The sequence below is a fragment of the Salvelinus sp. IW2-2015 genome, linkage group LG15 (assembly GCF_002910315.2).
Source record: "Salvelinus sp. IW2-2015 linkage group LG15, ASM291031v2, whole genome shotgun sequence".
NCBI classification, from domain to species: Eukaryota; Metazoa; Chordata; class Actinopteri; order Salmoniformes; family Salmonidae; genus Salvelinus; species Salvelinus sp. IW2-2015.
In genome coordinates this window covers 56,572,848-56,594,894 of record NC_036855.1, presented here as the reverse complement: position 1 = coordinate 56,594,894, position 22,047 = coordinate 56,572,848, and the positions used below count along the sequence as shown (strand labels likewise).

The 22,047-nt window shown below is 42.7% G+C and overlaps 1 protein-coding gene and 1 long non-coding RNA gene across 3 annotated transcripts; one reads left to right on the top strand and one right to left on the bottom strand.

Moving 5' to 3' along the window:
* Positions 1-212: 212 nt before the first annotated feature.
* On the bottom strand, positions 213-19,706 carry LOC111973776 (putative solute carrier family 22 member 31). 2 transcript variants are annotated; one of them, XM_024001183.1, is made up of 9 exons: positions 19,248-19,706; positions 16,581-16,684; positions 16,205-16,359; positions 10,502-10,670; positions 8,727-8,872; positions 3,542-3,650; positions 3,148-3,362; positions 2,742-2,853; positions 213-2,523 (listed from the first exon to the last, which is right to left on the bottom strand). In XM_024001183.1, exons 1-9 carry the CDS (start codon positions 19,635-19,637, stop codon positions 2,079-2,081), a joined length of 1,845 nt encoding a protein of 614 aa, XP_023856951.1. In that variant the 5' UTR covers positions 19,638-19,706; the 3' UTR covers positions 213-2,078. The 2 variants fall into 2 exon arrangements, with proteins under 2 accessions (XP_023856951.1, XP_023856953.1); XM_024001185.1 differs by having other exon boundaries at positions 16,205-16,281.
* A 156-nt stretch (positions 19,707-19,862) lies between these two features.
* LOC111973778 (uncharacterized) lies at positions 19,863-21,370 on the top strand. The gene is made up of 3 exons (XR_002878640.2): positions 19,863-19,968; positions 20,619-20,694; positions 21,054-21,370. It is a non-coding gene; the product is annotated as an uncharacterized lncRNA (long non-coding RNA).
* Positions 21,371-22,047: the final 677 nt, after the last annotated feature.

Below are 22,047 nucleotides of genomic sequence, written 5' to 3'. Positions count from 1 at the left end.
ACTGCTGTACTTCATTCTTCCTTTCCCTGTTCTTATAGAGCCCTAGAGTCACGGAACACTGTTCATTGAGCACAATTTACTTCATTTCGGCATATACAAAACAAACTCAAGGGCAGGTTAGAACGGTGTTTCATTCAACAAAACAGTGTCTATTATCCCATCTGGCTCAATCATTTTGAGAACGCTGTACAAACAGACATCGTGAACTTGGCAATGGTGTGTTTGGACTAACTCGAAGTCCTCTTATTTTATTTACACTGAAATACAATTCCAATTCTTCAAAATATAAAAATCTGACTTTGTTGATAACACATAACACAAAGTTGAAAGACAAATGGTGGATTTTGTACATTCAATACATTTACAAGAGAACAGCGCCATCTTGTGGTAAGCATTGTATCAGACATATGAAACAGGGCGGAACTCAAAACATTTTCAGTTTCAGCCATTCAAACTTACTGTTGAACGGATTTCATTTTTGAAAAGTGAGGCGAGCAAGCGAATAAAAGTTAAAAATATAAGTGGATCAGCTTCAGAAAAATACTACAGCAACCTTAGTTCAACGCCCAGTGACCTCGTTAAGACCCCATTGATGTCGAAAGCGGAATAGCATTGTTGAAAATGTCCTGGCCGGGTCTGTTCGTTTTCCATAATCTGAAAGGAAGTTGTGCATCTCTTTACTTGATGCTTGAGGACATAATTATTCTATTAATTTTTCTATGAGACATGTGAAGAGGGGCAAACAGTAAATCAACAGCTTCCAAATAACTCAATTTGAACTTTCGAGAGTCAGACAACTTATTCATAGCTGAAAATAATATAATTTAATATAAGTATTTTTTTAGAAGGACAACATTGTCCGCTGTGGGGAAAAGTTGAGCAGCTGCATTTATATTTTTTCCTAATAAACTTACTGTACAAGGGGCTATGTTCCCATGCAAGCAAAAGATAGGGGGATGAAAAAGGAAGAGCGAATGAGTTAAGAGTGTGAACATCCTATCCAACAATAATGTAAAACAGTTCCACAGCCAGGCCAAGAAGGGCAACACAAACCTCAAACTACAGTCAAATACCAAAAAGAGCAGTGAAATGTGGTTTAATAGTTGATAAAAATGTATTTAATTAAATTAATTATAGAACGTTAAGTATCATGTCCTAGCAACTGCCTTCTTTGAACAGGAAAGTTCACAGTTTAAGGCAGAGAGATGGACGTGATACAACTAAGCACAATGAGGTAAAGTCCCATTTGAAAGGTTATAATGACTCAGAGTAGAGGTCATGACCTGATCACATTTCAATAATTTTAACAACTTTGTTCCTGGTGCAAATCATCACGAGACAACATCTCATGTTCTTAAAACATGTCCAACAAGTGGACAGGATGAAATGACCTTTCATTGCTTAGTTCATATTATCAGTGACTGATACTTCATTAAGTTCCCCCCCAAAAAATCAAACAATTGGCTACAATACATTGCAGTTTGAGCCAAACTGACTTCCATCTGTGAGTTCCCCTCGTTGAGTCACCAATGAATCAGATTAAGTAACAGTCAGGACCCTGCTCTCTCTCGTTGCAGTCACAGGCACAATACAGCAGTAATGAAAAGCACGAGTCACCAGTTAAGTGGACAAGCAACGATTCTCAAGTGAGCATTTAGCCTCAGTGGTTAATAAAGCCATAGCTCCATGCTGCACAACCTGGAGAAGAGAGGGCGTTAACACAGTCTTAGAAACAGCAGATCTCAATCAGTACAAAAACAAAGGACTAGCACACAGTCTTTCAGCAGAGTCTGTGCAAGCGCACAACCACAGATCGTTTTTTGGTATTATTTGAAACACTTGGCACAACAACAAAAAAGACTGACACAGTAAATACACACATCTCCTACTCTCCTCCCCTTCAGAATATCCAAGAAGACCCGTCGTTCAGAGCGATACGAGTCTGGATCACACTGTCTCAGTCTGGTGAAAGGGAACCAGCCAGCTAGCCCAGGATGATACCAGGGAGAGATATCCAGTGGGTTTGAGGTGAGGTTTCTCTGTGGGAGAGGAGGATGGATGATGGTAGTTAGAGGCTGCTAAGATAAGTCCTCTCTTAGTGCCTCTTCCTCCAGTATGCAGTGCACCTCACTGTTGGAAGGCAGCAGTGGGGACTGGGAGGGAACAACGATCTTATAGGGTAAATTGTCTTTGATGAGCATCTTCCTGGTGGCGGAGACCAGGCGGGAGTAGTTAACAGGGTTGTACTCGGAGGCTCCACGCCGGGTATAGAGCAGGGGCAGGTTGTCTTCACGGGACAGGAAGAGAGGGGGCCGTCGCTGGCTCTCTCCGTCCTTCAGGGAGTCGGGTAGCGGCTTGCGCTTGCTCTCCGGCAGCAGCATGATGGACAGCACCGAGAGGACGGCGAAGGAGGCGAAGATGACGTGGTGGAGGAAGTAACCCCTGTTGTTCTGGAGCTCCATCATAGAGGAGGCAGCCATCCCCATACAGCCAGACGCTAGCACCAGCCCCAGACAACCACCACTGAGACAGAGGGAGAGAGAGGGTCAGGAGATATATAGAGATCACTCTGACATTGTCAAGGGCACCTGACCCAGCATTTGGTCCGGACACACAACCCACATTTCAAATGCCTCCCTCAGACAGACAGGTGTCCACATACATTGAAAAACAAACACCCCACCCACAGACAAACTAATGACAGTTTAGTGTGTTCAGGACAGTAGACAGATAATACTTACCGGACTACGGTGGGCATGACCTCACTGGCGAAGAATACACTGAGCATGGCCAGGGCCTGGGAGAAGAGGAGCCCCAACACAGACAGCACCAACACCAGCACTCCACGCAGATCTAAGAACACGTCGACTCAATAAAAACTAAGCAAACTAGGAAACAGGCACTTTAAAAAATAAAATGGACCTGAAATCACCTGAATAAATCTAATGGCCAATCGGAATCATAACAGTGACATCATTGTGAATGAGGTCATCATGGCAAACCTCTGGCTACTGTATGAGGAGAGTTACTAATGAACCATGTACAGGGGAGAGAAGACCGTATGAGACACTTAAATGTGTGTATAGAAATAGTATAGCAACATAGTCTCATCATCATAGCACAGATATAAAAGCAGGTTAAACCTACACTGTGTGAGGGCCAGCAGCAGCAGCGAGGACAGGCCGGTGATAATGGCAGACAGAAGCAGGATACCACGGCGACCAAAGCGGTTGACGGACAGGCAGAGGAAGATACATCCCAGAGCMCCAGTCAGCACACGCAGGAAGTAACTAAAGTAGAAGTTGTGGGAGTAGCTGTGGAGGTTCCTGATGAAACAGTACTGGATGCCTGTGCCTATGAACCTGGAGGAGGAGTTAGGAAAGGTTAGGTCCTTGGCCCAAAACATGAAACTTACTCTGTCCAAACAGTACTGTTAAAAGCAGCTGCGGCAGATGGTAACATTACCATTCCTCGTGGCTGCATTGTTCAGTGGAGGGAGTCATATAGAAGGTCATACAAGCTGTGTTAGATCCTAACTCACATAGTAAAGCTAAGGATGAGGCAGTTCCTCCAGATCACTCGGGTGGAATGCAACTCCAGGACTGAGTGGTAGCAAGGCTGGGTATAATCTGGATACTTCGCATCTATCTCTACAGAGAAGAAAAGGAGAGGGAGGGAGAGAAGGAGAGATATGAGCCTGCATTCACACTGCCAATACCAAAGCCAAAGGGCACTTGACCCAAACGCTGTTCACTTGGTACAAACATATAACCCACATTCTATAGGAAATTCCTCTCCTCAGAACCAGTGCCTACTATTAAATCACACTAAATGGAACCATTCAATCGTACTAGGTGAAAAATCTGCTGATGTGCCCTTGAGCAAGGCACTTAACCCTGACTGCTCCTGTAAGTCACTCTGGATAAGAGCATCTGATAAATTACCAAAATATAAAATGTCATGGTTCTTTATTTTTGACTAAGGTCATTCCAGTTGGCGATTTAGTACACTACGGTCGTATTGAAATGTCCAACAAACAAAGAGCTCTTATCGTGACTACCACAGAGAGCACAAGGTGTTGGATGCTCTCACTCATTAAGTGACTGGCTGCCTGTGAAAGGTGGGGCTGTGAGAGAGAGCTGGCACAGGTAACCAGGCACACTTCTGAACCATCTCAGAAACGTCCAATGCCACGTGTACATCAAACAAAGTTCACTAATATTGGATATGAGGGAATGCTGTGAGTGGACTGGATGGGTTGTCTGTTCGGTGTTGCTGTGCTGATTGTGAATGAGTGAAAACCAATAACGTAACATATGGGGAAACCCGGGCGTTTGGATGTATTACCCAAACCATTAGTTAACCTTGTAGCTGTATTGTTAGAGGTAAAGATAAAGATTTTTTGTTTGGGTGCCAGGCAGGTATTAACCCTGCTGAAAGGCAGAGAGTAGGATAGAGAGAGTACAACTACTATATACACACACAGGCAGAAGAGGCTGCCTAGAGTGTAGCCTGTTTGCCGGGTATCCTTTCTCTCCACTGGTTGGGTTACGACAGAACCCAACCAATAATACCTCACACAATAATAAGGATTAGAGCGACTCATAGGTAACCGACAATAGAGAACTCAGTCATCAACAAATTATTTGCAATACTCTGTATTAGTTCCCAGAACGAAGAGTGAACGGGTGTATGAAATTGTGTGGGAGTAGACAAAACAAAAAAAGGGCTTAAAAAAGTACCTAAGGACAGAAAACCATATGAACCAAAATAAATCTAGTTCAATCAATAATCCCATATCATAAACAATCTCAAATGCACACTCTGTTGAACACCACTGTCAAAAATATGTCCTGAAAGCAATAGGCCAGCAGTACTGGACATACTATGGCGTGCAGCGCAACAACAAAAGTAAATCAGCTCCAGTGTGAAGCACTGGAGCGAGAGAGGGCTATGTCTTGCTATAAACTCCAGGCTTTCAGTTGCACTCGTCTGCCAGTCTGATACACCCATAGGCGGAAATCCCAGGGGGGACGGGGGGGACACGACCCCCCCATCTTGGGAAAAATATGATTTGTCCCCCCCAATATATCACTGTAAACATAACTAATGTAAACATACTATGAACAATAATATTAATAATACGCAATGAAAGCACTTGTGCTGATTATAGACACTTAATAGCGCGTTTTTAAGTTTCAAAAGATTGCGACCCCCCCCGCCCTTTGCCTCACAATGGTTTGATCCACTGCCAGTTCTTTAGCTGGCAAGGTAATAAAGGGTTCGTATCTACTGTCCGAAAGGGACATGTACGTAACTGACGTGAGGTTAATCCAGTCAATCCATAGCGAGTCCATAGCAATGTTTATTTATTATTTTTATGTTGCAGGGTTCACACACTAGCTGAATTTGCAGAGCTTAGCGCGCAAACTAAAGCAAACATTAACTATCAAGCTAGCTAGTACCTATTCCATTTATTGTGGCTCGTAAAGATGGAATCTTTGCTATCATCAGTTTATTCCAAGATCAGCATGCAGCTGTAGTGCTTCGACGTCCCTGTGATAAGGTTAGCGATAAACTGAAGTCCAAACTGAACAGAACAGAACTACACTCTCTTCTACCATTGTCTTAAATAATATATAATGGTCTCGTTGCAAAAGATAAATTGTCGCTAGTGAACTTTTTTATTTTATTTTATTTCACCTTTATTTAACCAGGTAGCAAAGATTATAGCAAACACACAGAACAGGAATTGGTGCTCGCTAGCTTTACAAATTCAGCTATTGTTGGAAGCAGCCAATATGAAACAAACTATTTAAATTACAAAAGGTTGCAGCATGTGTGTGTATAATGTGGGTGTGCAGCTAGGCCAGCCAGCCAGGTAGAAAAATGGCAGAAAAAAAGTAAGAAGACGGACATCAAAGTATTTGTCAGTACACCAAAACGCATAGTAAAGAACTCTAGTATCCTAATACTCAAAGACTAGTTGATAAAATGTTCATAAGAAAGAAGTGAAATCTAATGGAAATGTTTCACAATGATGTCATTAGGCAGAGCAGAGCAACAGATGGCACACAGACAGCAAGAGCTGGGGACAGATATGCAGGGACAGATTGTGCAGATTGGCAGATTGTCTCAGGTAAATTTGTTGAGTCTTTGTTTGGCAACATTATGAAAGGTTCTCAATTTTTTGACTTGTAAAATAGGGACATAATTGGAAAATGCCATGGATACCCCCACTCTCAACTTAAACTGGTGACTAAACTAAGATTTGTTTACGGCAATGGTATTGCTGTTGTGATTAATGTGTAGTTTTGGGTACCGGTAGTTAGGAGTACGGCAAACACCTTATTTATTTTCTAGGAGACAGACTGAGTCAGTTAGGGTGGTGAAAGGGAAAGAGCCAGGGAGAGAGACTTCAGAGGACAGTGTCACAGCCACGGCAGGACCAAGTGTCAAAGTGTACCCTTGTTGCCAGCAGCACCAGTATAGGGACAGTGGCACAGCATTGTCCAGTTACCACAGTGATGCACAAAACCATATCAGCCACACCCACAAATTTATAGAACCGCAAACTCTTGCCAACAGAGTGTGACGTTTCAAAGAGATGGTTTCGCGATTCCCCTGGCTACATTATAATCCAATAAAAGGGTAGTGTTGGTTTTCACTGGAGCCAAGGGTTTCAAGCCAGCCATCTTTTGGCCAAAGAGCTGATGCTGCCTTCATTAGTGCAGGGATTTAGGAACTGAGGAAAAGCCATTGAAAAATTCACAGCACATCAAAATTGCCAAAACCACCGCCACTTTGTTAATTGTAACAGCACACCAGCTAAATCCAATCAGTGTCCAGTTATGTCCACGCGCGTGGGGTAACAGCAGGATGACGCAAGGCATTGCTTGATGAAAATTGTTAGTTCGGTCGGCATGTAGTAAGACAGGGACAAGCCTTTAGAGGCCACACGGATGACAGTGGGAATTTATACCAGATTTGAAGCAAAGAGGATGATCCCATTTTACTGAAGTGGTTAACAGAGCCGTACCACAATGACACAGGCCCCAAAGCACAGAATGAAATTATGAAACATCATGGCCAATAGTCATTCGAGGCATTGCAGCTGAGATTAGGTTCTCTTCCGATTGTTACAATTTTCATTAATTGTTGATGGTACTCAAGATGTCTCCTGGTGCTGAACAGGAGAATGTCTGTCTGCTTTATGTTGACCATGTCCCTCTCAAGGAGTTTATTGGGCTATACAGGGTGTCGGAGACAACAGGTTGAGGGCATTGCGAAAGTGCCAACTGATGTGTTGTTGAGGAAACCCGCAAACATATGCTCGTTCTTTTGTTCAGTAGTGTGTATAGCAGTGGTTCTCAACCTTTTTGGGGTACTGGAACCCTGCATATTTTGAGGCAAGGCAGCAAGGTTTTGAGCGGTCCTCAGGGACCTCCACCCCTCTCTATTATATGTAACTTACTGGAAACCTTGTGGTACTGACTACATTCATTACACTTTTTATTTCACGGACCCCTTGCAATTAGTCCATGGACCCCTGTTGAGAACCCATGGTGTAATTGATAGTTGTTCTTTTGTTTAGTAGTTTTCAGTACACTTACAAATGATTTTTCATGTTATTTTATTTAAAATTGCAATACTTTGTGCGACATACTTGTCCATAGCTTGCTTTGAAGAGTTGAGACACTGACTGAAGGATATTTTGTTTTATTTTTGTGGTTTTCATTGAAGTAGTTATTTGCTTTTAGAACTGTACTTATTTTAAGCTTTTGTTCTTTGCAAGATTATGTAGACTCAGCCAGGTGCACATATTTAATGACTATATAAATGTATCAGAAAAAGTCAAATTAAAAGGTTCAATTCAATACGGAGACCAACTTTGTGATGGTTCTCAATGGAGATTCTTTTAGATGAGATCACACCATTGTTCATTGTATTTATGAAAAACTACACCCATACAGTGTTACCTCTTTTTCAGTACATTGTCACCTACTGACCTTTCTTGATATTGCTGGTTGTAAGTACGAATACCTGCATACATACTGGACTGGTAAGGAGCACTGCTATAACTATTATTAGTAGTAGAATTATAATGATTTAAACATTTGAACAAGTTGGGAAAACCCTTCAGTTAACTACTGTACCTATCAATTATCCAGTTGTAGGAATTATGGTTCCTCAATATACATTTAACATATAACAACGTATGCTATGTGTTACAGCACTACTTTTGGTGTCCCCCTCAGGAATTGCTCTTGAGAAAATTTAATGTAATTGTCCCCTCCAAGGTTGATCTCAGATTTTCGCCCCTGGATACACCTGTTGGTTTTTGTCAACGCTTCGCAACAATGTTGCTACTAATCCATGCGATCAATGACAAGAGCGGTCCCAACAGATTCAAAACACGACATTGTGCGGTAACACCGGCGATCGATTTAAACACTTTACAAACTAAGCACGCTGAAAAGAAACAAAACTTCTGCAAAGAGATACACACAGTCAAAACCACCGCGCCAACCGACAGCTCTCACAGAGCGGAAGAGTCATTTTCATTGCCTCCTTCCTGACTGCTGATGCGCTCTTAAAGTGGCAGCACACGGTAAAGGCTCCGTGCAGGATTTCGCCGCAACCGATTGCACTACCAAAGGCAGCAGACATTATTCATTGACACAGACCCGCTAAAAGGGCCAGGATAGGGTGAGGGATGATGATACCTGAGAGCAGGTTCTCTGCAGCGTAGATATCCTCACTGTGATACACTCTGTTCCTGGTGGAGAAGCTCTGGAGACACCTCTTAGCCTGGTGGATCTGACCTGTGGRCAGAAGCCAGCGGGGAGACTCGGGAAACACTGATGGACAACTGAGGGGGATACGAGAAAACTGGAATATAAAAACACACCTCTCTCTTTCTCCATCCATGACTTTACACAAAAATACATAATAATTATAACACACATCCCCCTTTCTCTATCCATGCCTTTATATGTTCTGTCCCATGACATAAACAATATACACTATACCAGGGGTGGGCAAACTTCTTGGCTGGAGGGCCACATCGGGATTTTGAAATTCAACAGAGGGACGCATTTTTTGAAGGACCAATTGTTTGTTTAAGTCAATTTGCAGGGGCCTCCATAGTTGTGCAGGGGCCTCCATAGTTGTGCAGCGGTCTAAGGGACTACATCGCAGTGCTTGATGCGTCATTACACACCCAGGTTTGATCCCAGGCTGTGTTACAGCTGGCCGTGACTGGGAGACCCATGAGGCGGCGCACAATTGGCCCAGCGCCGTCCAGGTTAGGAGAGGTTTTGGCAGGCCAAGATTTCCGCTCTAGCGACTCCTGTGGCGGGCCGGGCGCATGCACGCTAACACGGTCGCCAGGTGTACGGTGTTTCCTCCGACACATTGGTGTGGCTGGCTTCCGCGTTAAGTCGGCATTGTGTCAAGAAGCAGTGCTGCTTGGCTGGGTCGTGTTTCGGAGGACACACGGCTCTCGACTTTTGCCTCTCCCGAGTCCGTACGGGAGTTGCAGCGATGGGACAAGACTAACTACCAATTGGAGATTTTTTTTTTTAAACTACAATTGTAAAAGGAAAAAATATATAATTATAATAATTGTCTCGNATATATATATATGTAGACACACACATATATATGTGTACATGGAAATTCTGTGGGTGCAAAAACAAAAAAGGCATAAACATATCCTAAATCTCTCAGGCCAGAAAACCATAAGAACCAAAATAAATCACTAGTTCAATCAATAATCCCAAATAATAAATCCATGCGATTAATGACAAGAGCGGTCCCAACAGATCCCAAACACGACATAGAGCGGTAACACCAGCGATCGACTTAGAAACTTTACAAACTAAGCACGCTGAAAATAAACAAGACTTCTGCAAAGAGTAACACACGGTCAAAACTGCCGCGGCAACCGAGAGTTCTCACACAGAGCCGGAAGAGTCATCTTAATTTCCTCCTTCCTGACTGCTGATGCGCTCTTAAAGTGGCAGAGCACGGTAAAGGCTCCGTGCAGGATTTCGCCGCAACCGATTACACTACCCCAGGCAGCAGACATTATTAATTGACAGACTAGCTAAAAGGGCCAGGATAGGGTGGGGGATGATGATACCTGAGAGCAGGTTCTCAGCAGGGTAGATGTCCTCACTGAGACACACTCTGTTCCTGATGGAGAAGCTCTGGAGACACCTCTTAGCCTGATGAATCTGACCTGTGGCCAGAAGCCAGCGTGGAGACTCGGGAAACACTGATGGACAGCTGAGGTGGATACCAGAAAACAGGAATAGAAAACACACCTCTCTCTTTCTCCATCCATGACACTTTCTCTACGCTGTCCTTTCACAAAAATATATAAATAATTAATTATAACACACATCCCTCTTTCTCTATCCATGCCTCTATACTTTATGTCCCACGACATAAACTCTACTGTGTATCCACAAAAGAATGTTTATGACAGACTCACCACCAATAGGAGAGCAGCAGGAGCAGTGGCAAGGTAGCCACCGCTTGAAGAACTGGCCAATCACGACACAGTACCGCCAGCCCTGGCAACAAGAGCTCTGCCACGACGGCAAAGAAACCACTGACCATTTCAACCATGAGACGATGGGGAGGGTCACACAGCTCCAGTCCTGGAGAACACACAAAGGGAGATGAAGAGAGGATGAAGAAAGGAGATAGAGGAAAGAGAGAAGGAAAATGCAACTAGTAGCCTGACTGACCATAAGACTATTTCTGACCATTTGTGTGGTGTGAAATTCCTCTCTACTTTGACCTAAACTCCAATGCCCTAGTTCTCCTCCTTCATAACCCCTCACAGAGAAAAAAATACTAATTTTCTTCCACTATGTTCTGTCCTGCTATTGTTCCCCCACACCCCTTTGAAGAACTCTCTGGCAGTAGATCACTGAGAGGCAGTCCTCCAGAATACAACCTAAAACCAACATTTACCAGTGACCTGAGAGGAATGTAAGAAGAGCAAATGTGTGTGTGGGTGTGTTAAAGACAGACTGCGGTGGGCCTCCCTCTCAGGCTGTATCTAGCACCATTACTCCCACACACAGAATGGTCTTAAAAACACATTGAGCACTCCTTGACCGCTTTCACTCAGAAAAGAATTGTCCACATACAAACACACCAGTTCACACAATCACCTCACAATCACAGGAAGGTTACAGCAAGAAAACCCCAAACCTCCTAACAATGGAACAACATTGGGGAGGGGACAACTCTTGGTCTAGGGGTGGCCTAAATATCCTAGCCCAGAGAGCCTTGAGTTACCTCACACTCAAGCCATCTCTGAGAGAGAGGGGGGGGGGGGAGAGAGTCAGTGAATAAGTAATGCTCAGCTTGGCTCAAGGCTGTGTGTTCCAACCAGTGCACTTTGAACCCTAATAAGACAGCAGTGCAACAAGATGGCACCCGGTGACCCAGGTATCCGACCACAACCCTGACACAGTCAACCCCTAACCTATCACCCTTCCCTATCCCTTTAACATCCCCCAATCACTTTTCCCTCCAGTTATCCTTTATGTTTATTGGCAACAGAGGAAAACCCCCAAGTGAGAAATCCAGAAGCGAGGGGTTGGTGTGGGATCATGGGGCATAAGGTAAGGACTTTCTAACCCCCATAGCAGCAATAGAGGGCTATGGTCAACCTGGAAGTAACATAAACATAAATCCGGGACATTCCAAATAGTATGATATGTTACGTTTCGTATGGTATGTATTCATTTGTGGCTATCCATCATCCATTTCGTACGATATGTTATGAATTGCAATTCGTACAATATGTTACGAATTTACAAAACTTATATGTTACGAATTCCAATTTGTTGTAGCTAATCTTAGCTAGGTGGCTAACTTTAGCTGGGTTAGGAGTTAGGTTAAGGTTAGGGGAATGGTTAGCTAACATGCTAAGTTGCAAAGTAGAAGGTAGTAGAAAATGTTAAAATCAAAAGTTGTCAGTGATGAGATTCAAAACACACAATCTTTGGGTTGCTAGATGTTCGCGTTATACGCCCACCCATCCACCCTGCTTTCGTTTGCCTTAAGTAACCTTCTGTCTTATGTAACCATACCAAATATAACATATCATTCTCATTTGAGTGTCTCGGATTTACTTATACTATGTTATGTCGAGTCTATAAGACCAGGTTGCTATGGGAAGTATGGGGGAATGCCACACAGCCTTTTTGTTTTTACAACGTCAATATGTATTTGTTCTCAATGTATTGACGTGAAACTGGTGACAGTTGTGAAAAAAAGTCAATAGTTGGAAGAGTTGCAGAGTTCATTTAAAATAATGCCATTGTTGATTAGATACCTTTTCCTTAGACAATTTTCTCTTTAACCATATGGACAATATTGACACATAATAAATTAAAACTATATATGAATACAGTTATCCAAGTATAAATTACCAGAGTTACGATAGATTACCAAAATGACTGAAGATTCCCGTAACTTTGGTGAATTACCAGTATCTTTGCCGTACTTTAGAAGAGTGAAAATGACATGTAGTGGCAGCGAATTGGGGGTCAAAATCAAAAGTAACAGTCAGCATCTGGTGTGGCCACCAGCTGTATTAAGTACTGCAGTGCATCTCCTCCTCATGGACTGATTTGCCAGTTCTTGCTGTGAGATATTACCCCACTCTTCCACCAAGGTACCTGCAAGTTCCCGGACATTTCTGGGGGGAATGGCCCTAGCACCCTCACCCTCCGATCCAACAGGTCCCAGGGTGCTCAATGGGATTGAGATCCGGGCTCCTCGCTTGCCATGGCAGAACACTGACATTCCTGTCTTGCGGGAAATCACACACAGAATGAGCAGTATGGCTGGTGGCATTGTCATGCTGGAGGGTTATGTCAGGATGTGCCTGCAGGAAGGGTACCACATGAGGGAGGAGGATGTCTTCCCTGTAATGCACAGCGTTGAGATTGCCTGCAATGACAACAAACTCTATCCGATGATGCTGTGACACACCCCAGACCATGACGGATCCACCTCCAAACCGATCCCGCTCCAGAGTACAGGCCTCAGTGTAACGCTCATTCCTTAGACGGTAAACGTGAATCCGACCATCACCCCTGGTGAGACAAAACTGCGACTCGTCAGTGAAGAGCACTTTTTGCCAGTCCTGTCTGGTCCAGCGACGGTGGGTTTGTGCCCATAGGCGACGTTGTTGTCGGTGATGTCTGGTGAGGACCTGCCTTACAACAGGCCTACAAGCCTTCAGTCTAGCCTCTCTCAGCCTATTGCGGACAGTCTGATCACTGATGGAGGGATTGTGCGTTCCTGGTGTAACTCGGGTAGTTGTTGCCATCTGTTACCTTCAAGAATATATATTGTACTTTTTAAAATTTATTTCACCTTTATTTAACCAGGTAGGCTAGTTGAAAACAAGTTCTCATTTACAACTGCGACCTGGCCAAGATAAGGCACAGCAGTTCGACACTTACAACACAGAGTTACACATGTAATAAACAAACATCGTCAATAATACAGTAGAAAAATAAAAGTCCATATACAATGAGTGCAAATGAAATAAGATAAGGGAGGAAGGGAATAAATAGGCCATGGTGATGAAGTAATTACAACATAGCAATTAAACACTGGAATGGTAGATGTGCAGAAGATGAATGTGCAAGTAGAGATACTGGAGTGCAAAGGAGCAAGATAAATAAATAAATACAGTATAGGGATGGGGTAGTTGAATGGGCTGTTTACAGATGGGCTATGTACAGGTGCAGTGATCTGTGAGCTGCTCTGACAGCTGGTGCTTAAAGTTAGTGAGGGAGATATGAGTCTCCAGCGTCAGTGATTTTTGCAGTTCGTTCCAGTCATTGGCAGCAGAGAATGTGGCTAGTCCCGCAGGTGTGGTGTTCAGATGTACCAATCCTGTGCAGGTGTTGTTACACGTGGTCTGCCACTACGAGGACGATCAGCTGTCCGTCCTGTCTACCTGTAGCGCTGTCTTAGGCGTCGCACAGTATGGACATTGCATTTTATTGCCCTGGCCACATCTGCAGTACTCATGCCTCCTTGCAGCATGCCTAAGGCACGTTCACGCAGATGAGCAGGGACCCTGGGCATCTTTCTTTTGGTGTTTTTCAGAGTTGGTAGAAAGGCCTCTTTAGTGTCCTAAGTTTTCATAACTGTGACCTTAATTACCTACCGCCTGTAAGCTGTTAGTGTCTTAACGACCGTTCCACAGGTGCATGTTCATTTATTGTTTACGGTTCATTGAACAAGAATGGGAAACAGTGTTTAAACCCTTTACAATGAAGATCTGTGAAGTTATTTGGATTTTTACGAATTACTTTTGAAAGACAGGGTCCTGAAAAAGGGACGTTTCTTTTTTTGCTGAGTTTATATGGTACTTAACATAATTTTTCAACATGATTCTACTTAATCTAGTAAACACTACTGAATGAACCCAAAAATGTGCAAGGATTTATTGATTTTGATGATATTAGTGAAATTGTGAGAATGATTTCATCCTGGCTTCCCATAGCGTTGTGTAGGGACAATGATCTAAGGAAAGCACTTTGTGAGGGAGCTTTTGATATCTGGGTTTGGTCTATATTTATCCAAAAGATGTTAGCCACTGACACATTTCTGCGTGAGAAATAATAAAAACTGCTATTAAATACATTTTGCTGACTACTTTAATTCAGCTAAACAAAGTCGGATGTAGAACTCCCAACTGAACTGTCCAGAATACAGAAATCTACAATATGATCCACATGACCATTTCACAAATTATATTACATTTTGAAGAGGAAATGTGATTACATTTCAAAGATATACACTGAGCTGACGTAAGAACAATACCAGTTACTGCCCTAGGCTTGGGCGGTATACCGTATACCGGGGTATTTAGAAATAGCCACAGGAGGCTTTTTTAATACTGAAGTTTTCAATAAATTGACATTTGTAGCTTTTTAAGTAAATACCTGCAGTCAACTTTTGCAATTCTTTACGAAATACAGCAGACCACGTTCTTCATTTCACCTTTCACATAATGAAGCTTACCGCAGTTCCCCAGAACAGTTGAGCCAGTCAAGCGTTTGTTTGCAAATAGCACAGCGGGAAAAAGCAGGAGCAGTTGAGTTTAGCTGTGTATTGACAGGTGTCGGGTTTCATATTTAAAGTCAACAGTTTTTTTGCTTCAATAGAGTGATCAGGGCCGTGCAACTACTAACTAAACCACTACTGTTTTCCTTCACAGAAAATACATTTGTGCAACACATTCAGAAAGTGCGCAACGCTGCTTGGCTGGCAGCCACACAAGTGAATGAGCTTAGAATGAAAAAGCAAGGTTTTTATTGCAAAAACGATGCCTGGCCATCCTATTTCCAATGTTAATCATAGAAAGAATGTAGCCAGCTATTTTTCTTAATGTTTTGCTTGAAGTTAATCTTGCATTTTACCAGAGAAAAGTAAACGACTACACCGAGAAAAGTACAGGAGAACAGTAGCTCCACATCAGTCAGAGCGCTGTCTGCTGATAGAATGATGGAGAACAGTAGCTCCACATCAGTCAGAGCGCTGTCTGCTGATAGAATGCCTGTTGGTGAATTCCCAGAGTGGAAAAGTGCAACTGAAGCACAAAACGTGTCTGATACAGATCAGAAATTACAATAAGAAGCATTTTAGATCTGCGTTTACAAAACGCAGCAAGACATTTCTTATGAGTTTTAGATTTATTTTCTGGGTGAAAAACACTTGCATTTTGCATTAACGCAACCCTTAAATGTACACTTGCTAGTTATCTACGTAAGTGGATGAATTAATAAGGAGACGGGGCATCATATAGTGTTAGCTTTCTTCTGTGTTTGAGAAGTCAAAGCCCTTTGGATGACTTATCTGTACAGCTGCCCCTGCCATCAAGGACAGTTGCTGCTTTGCGCGATGCATTGTTGTCTCTACCTTCTTGCCCTTTGTGCTGTTGTCTGTGCCCAATAATGTTTGTACCCTGTTTTGTGATGCTACCATGTTGTGCTGCTACCATGCTGTGTTGTCTTAGGTCTCTCTTTATGTAGTGTTGTCTTTTGTCATGATGCGTGTCTGGTCCGATATTTTTATTTAACTTAAACTGCCCCATTAAGTGTGTACTCAGGAGTGAGCGGTATTAGTAGGGTAAGTCAAGTGTACTTACTGGCGAGGTAAGAGGAGAGGAAGACCCCAGCCAACATGGCGCCCTGAGACAGGCGTAGCAGCAGAAACACTACAGGGCTGTTGGACAGACACACAGTTACTCCTAACAGACCGGACAGAGACACAGACAGCAGAAAGCCCTGTCGACGACCCAACCTGAACATAGAGAAAATAATACAGTTAGAGATACATAGCTTCCCATGCACACATATTAAACAGTCATAACAGCCTAATACCGTCAATATCATAAACATTAAATATGTATGGTGAAATTAATACAATTGTAGTTTAAAATTATACAAAAATACAACAGAAACATCATGCACACACACACAAAATGCAGAAGGTGTGGTGGTGGGGGGGGGGGGTGTAGCTACCAGTCACACACTGTGCCCAGGAGGACATATCCCACAATCCACCCTGTCATGAAGCAGATGTGCTGCAGAGGAATCTTCCAGTAGTCACTACACACTAGGTTCCACTGTGGAGCAGAGAGAAAGAGCGAGATGGTGAGTCATTCCACCTCAAAAAGAACAATAAAGAGGATTGACACCCACCATCTCAGATTGTTCTGAAATCATTTCTGTAGTTAGAAAAAGATAAGATAGTGGCCTCCTTTTCTGTAGTTAGAAAAATATAAGATAGTGGCCTCCTAAGTGGGAGGCCACAATCCGGGTTAGATCCCGGGCTGTGTTGCAGCCGGCCACAACCGGGAGACCCATGAGGCACAATTGGCTTAGCGTCGTTCGGGTTAGGGGAGGGTTTGGCCGGCTGGAATGTCCTTGTCCCATCATGCTCTAGCGACTCCTTGTGCTGTACGGTGTTTCCTCCGACACATCGGTACAGATGGTTTCCGGGTTAAGCGAGCAGTGTCAAGAAGCAGTGCGGCTTGGCAGGGTCGTGTTTCTGAGGACGCATGGCTCTCGACCTTCGCCTCTCCCGAGTCCGTACGGGAGTTGCGGCGATGGGACAAGACTAACTACCAATTGGATATCACAAAACTGGGGAGAAAAAAGGGGTAAAAAGTATTTTTTAAAAAAAAGATTAGCATTCCTGAAACATTATTTGTTGAAATATAATTGATTTGACCCAAATTGGCCATTTTAAATGTATAGGATTCACATAGTAACTATTTGGTTGCAATCAATTAGCTTAATTTCTCAGAGATAAAATTATTTAACAAAATAATGTTTCAGGGAGGCTAATCTAATCTTATCTGTTTCTAACTACAGAAACAATTTCAGAACAATCTGAGATGGCGGATGTCATGGCTTTCTGAAATGACATGGAATGACCCCTTTGCCACATAGTTAGGAATGAGGTAAAAGAGCCAAGTCAATGGAGCCACTGAAATAATGACATAATGGGTGGCCTATTTCTTCGTCCAGGATTGCATTTCCAGGGTAGAGAAATTCCGGGGGCAAATTGAGCATACTCTATTTTTAAGGACTGTTAATAAACATGCTTGGAAAATGTTTGAGACTGACTGTTTGAAACTGTAGCTTCATTATCCCTTATTATTATACAAGTAAGAATTGTAAGCCAGTGGGACACACACACACACACACACACACACACACACACACACACACACACACACACACACACTTGAGGGCAATGGAAATCCATGTGCGAAGGAGGAGGAATTCAGCTGTGTGATAGATATCATCTCCTGATTGAATAAGAGTGACTGCAGATAGGTTTATCACATTAGAGCCACTGCACTGTTTCCAGTGCCTTCCACCATTCTTCACCCTACTCCAATGCTTTCTTTCTTTCTTCCTCCCTCCCCCATCTCTTCATTCCATTTGCTCCATCCTACCCCTTAAAAAATCAGGGCTAGAAGGACCTCCATTCCTGCTGTATGATGTTGATACCCCTGTGGGGACATGAACAAATGTCCTGTGACATCATGGAGAAGGAAAGCCAGGAGGGGGGGGGGGGTCAGGGCTGGTTGCTTCCTATCGCCAGGGAAACATGCGAGGGAAAATACACCACATCAGGGCTACTGTCTGCCTTGTTGAATTCCTGTACAGCCCGTACACGCTGTCTCTCACACACACACACACACACACACACGTATTTGCCTTGTGTCTGGACATTTGAGTAGCTGCTGATACTTTTGTTACCAAGATCTGGTTCCAGTATTTGCAGTGAGATGGGCCTGCCCCTTTTTTGATATTATAATGGGTTGGTGAGATTTGTCCAGGTGCAATAAGTCAACATTTAGTTAACTTTTCCCAAGAAGCAAAACAGGACAACGTTAGAGAGGCATTGACTGTGCTAGTCTGAAGTAAGAATATAGACCTAGTAGTAAGAAATATGAAAAAGGGTTCCCTTAGAGCCAAATAAATTCAGTTGAACTCGAGTGTTCCTTGTTTATGAGATGGCTAATGGTCAGTACAGAAAGATGAATGCTCATCCTAAGACTGACTCCGCTCATGTGCTCTGTTGAGGACATATCTTCCCAGGAACTCCATCAGGGTGGAAGAACACTGTTGTCCCTGCATTTCCTGTTGTGCTGCTATCATCACATAAACACACATTCCCCATATTTCATGGCTCTGCACAGCAGTTTCTTAATGTAATTATATAAAACAGACTAATGTGATCTGATAAATAGTGCTAATTGGATATTTTTTTATCTGGTAATCAAATTAGCACATAACCAAAACACCATGCATCCTAGAGTTACAAACTCTAAAGCATGTTAACCAACAGCAGACTTGAGCAATGAGTAGGCCTTAACAGGCCATGCCGTGTCATCTATTGACGTTATCTAGTAGGCCTATTGATGACCAACTCTTCTAAACCCAAATGTACTTTGAGTAGCCGACTTTGAATGGATGAATAACATTCGACAGGGCTTGGCAAAGATATTTACACATTAGCCTGAAAAGGCGACTACTTGTAAACCAAATTAGGTAAGGAAAATGCGTCGTCATAAAAACATCCCTAGCACACGAATGATTGCTAATCTGGCAAAAGCACAAACTCTCCAAAAACAACCACAAACCATCGTTTCCAAGTATATATTTGTTTACCTCTGTCACGTAGTTGCTCTGAAGCGCCGCAGCTTGGTCGTACTCCCACCCTCTTGTGCATGGCACGATCTCCTTTGGAATGCTGTCTATGAAGTTGGAGACGTTTCTAGTGTACTTATAAAGTTCACAGTGACTCAGTCCAGAACCATTCACCCACGGTATGGCAAAATTGAGATACCCTTGTCTGGAATAATTACTGAAAAGAAAACCCGAAGGTAAAAGTGTCGGGTCGGGTTTACAGTGGTACGACCCGGGAATCAGGGTGTAAAAAACGTCGCAAAAAAGATTCAGAATCACAGCAAAGTTCGGAAACCAGCTGAATATGGAAACAATTCTGTTATATCGTCCATATCCACCGATTTTGGTATAAATCTTCGTTTCAAAGTCCATTGTTAGAGACAATGCCGAGACAGCTGTTAGTCAGTAGTGTTGGACATCCACACACACCGCTGGGCATGGCAGGATAGGCTAGATGAGATAGCACAACTCCAGCCAATTGGGCAGGTCGGTGAGTAACCGAAATGTCATTGGTGGGAAGTCTATCTGCTCGTAGATCAGTGTTTGTACGCACTGTAGCCTATGCCTATTTCGCACTGACAGATCGACATATTTATTAACTTCATTCAGAGGATGGCAGAAGGGATCAGGTTGTCTAATCAATGTTTACTGTGTCATTCACTTAACATGGTCACCAAACACTGCTCGAGGAGTCAGGTAACAGGTGAGGTGAATAGAGGCCTACTGGAATTATATTTTGGTGTGGATGTGTCACTGTCAATGGAAACGCTTGTATGATTTCAAATGGTTACCCTCTTCATATCTGGTTCATAAGTAGCGTACTATAAATACTTCTGTGTCAACAAATATAATGGCATCTACTGGTCATATTGCATGGCAAAAAATAGGCCTGTTATACCCACAGGTCTTTAAGTTTTTCTCAAAAGTCTAACCCCCTCATGATCTAAATATCAGCCTAAACATACACTTTTCCAGGCGTCCTCCTGCTAGCAGAGCGAAAGATAAGCTCCAGTGTTTCGCTACCTCTGTATAGACAGTTTTCTAATTGGTTTCAGTTGACCACTTTGGTGCCACAGAAGCCTGAATGTTGCCTTGAGGGCCTTTGGGACAAACTAGGGATTAAATATAGGGATGGAATTAAAATGTAAATTAGCTGTCAGCTAAATCTGGTGCAACGCATCCCTTCTCTTACTCAGATTGATGATTTGTTGTACATTGTCCCTGCCAAATAAAGTATACATCGGTGTAAAGTGTTACACATGTGTACACTGATTGGTATTCTATCAACTTAACTTGCCTGTGATAAATGTGCTAACCAATCTTAATTAATAAAAATGAACTGTTGTTAATCAGGGTCAGCTGATCAGCATCCTGCGCTATGGACGCCGCGAGGTCACCCGCTTCGACTTCACCACCACCTACGGCTCCCGTAAGTCTCCCAACTGTGTGTGTGTGTGTGTGTTTTGAGTGTATTAATGTTACACCGACCGTACTATATATCTGTGTCCGTCCTAATTTGGCTCAGAAACTGTGTGCGCGTGTTGGCATGGTGCTAAAATAGATGTGCCCATCTGCCGAATGACACAAGGCATATTTAAGAGTGTATGAATGAGGACAAAGTAAAAGCAGAAAACAGGAAATATTTCAAAATTTTATTTACGAACATAATCTCTGAGGAACAACAGCAGTTCTCGCGCTCTCTGTACATGCAACTGTAGAAAATATCAATTTAGAATTTTTCTTATCAGTTTAGTATTTTTTTTAATTTTCTCGCCTTTGTTTTTGCAGGAAATCAACACAGCTAGAGGTGAAAGTACTGGATCTTTTACAGCACTGACGATAGCATCAACAAAGCCCTTCCCCATAGCTGCTCCAACAATATGTACACAATTCAACTACATTGTACAAATAAAAAAGTTACATTGTTACATCACCTGCAGCGAGCGCACTGTCTCGTTGCTGTTAGAACCCCACATTCTACGCAAGTTTAGACTAGTACAAAGAGGAGGGTGCAAAACGTCCTGGGATATTTATTTACAACTATGTACAATGTCTCRAACGCATTACAGGAGGAAAATTTACACAGCGGAGACCTTTAACTGAAACATACCACAGGTGTCAGAAAMATAATAAATAMGTTATTTGTRACCATTTAAAGASTAGTTCTCCATGCTTTATTAGTCATTTCCCATTATAAAGAATAGCTACTGTCTTGTTCAATAAAGAAAACTAGAAAAAGGCTTGAAATTGTGATTCTATTATGTAAAATAACAGTATGTCCAGTTAAANTAAAGAATCAGCTACTGTCTTGTTCAATAAAGAAAACTAGAAAAAGGCTTGAAATTGTGATTCTATTATGTAAAATAACAGTATGTCCAGTTAAAATAAACAAATATTAAATGAACAGTAGAGGTAACTTGTTGCAGACTGATGAGGTCACAGGGTAATCTAGGGCATGGCCAAGTGGTTCACTGTAGGGGGGAGATGGGAATGAGACCGGTGTTTGTTACATTTCCTAACATAAATTATTCTTCACTGGTGTGTCTTGGAAATAATATTTGGACGCGAGTACGAGACACCGGTGTCTGGACAAAAATCACAGGGGATGTCTTTATCAACCAAATGTATAAAAAAATTCAAATGAAAAATAATTTGAATGGTTAAAACTATTGCTCTGTATGTTTGCTGCAAGCTTTGAATACCGAGGTTAGACGTGACACTAATTAGCCATCACAATTTCAAGCCTTTGTGGTTCAATAAATGATGAAATAAAGAAATCAAG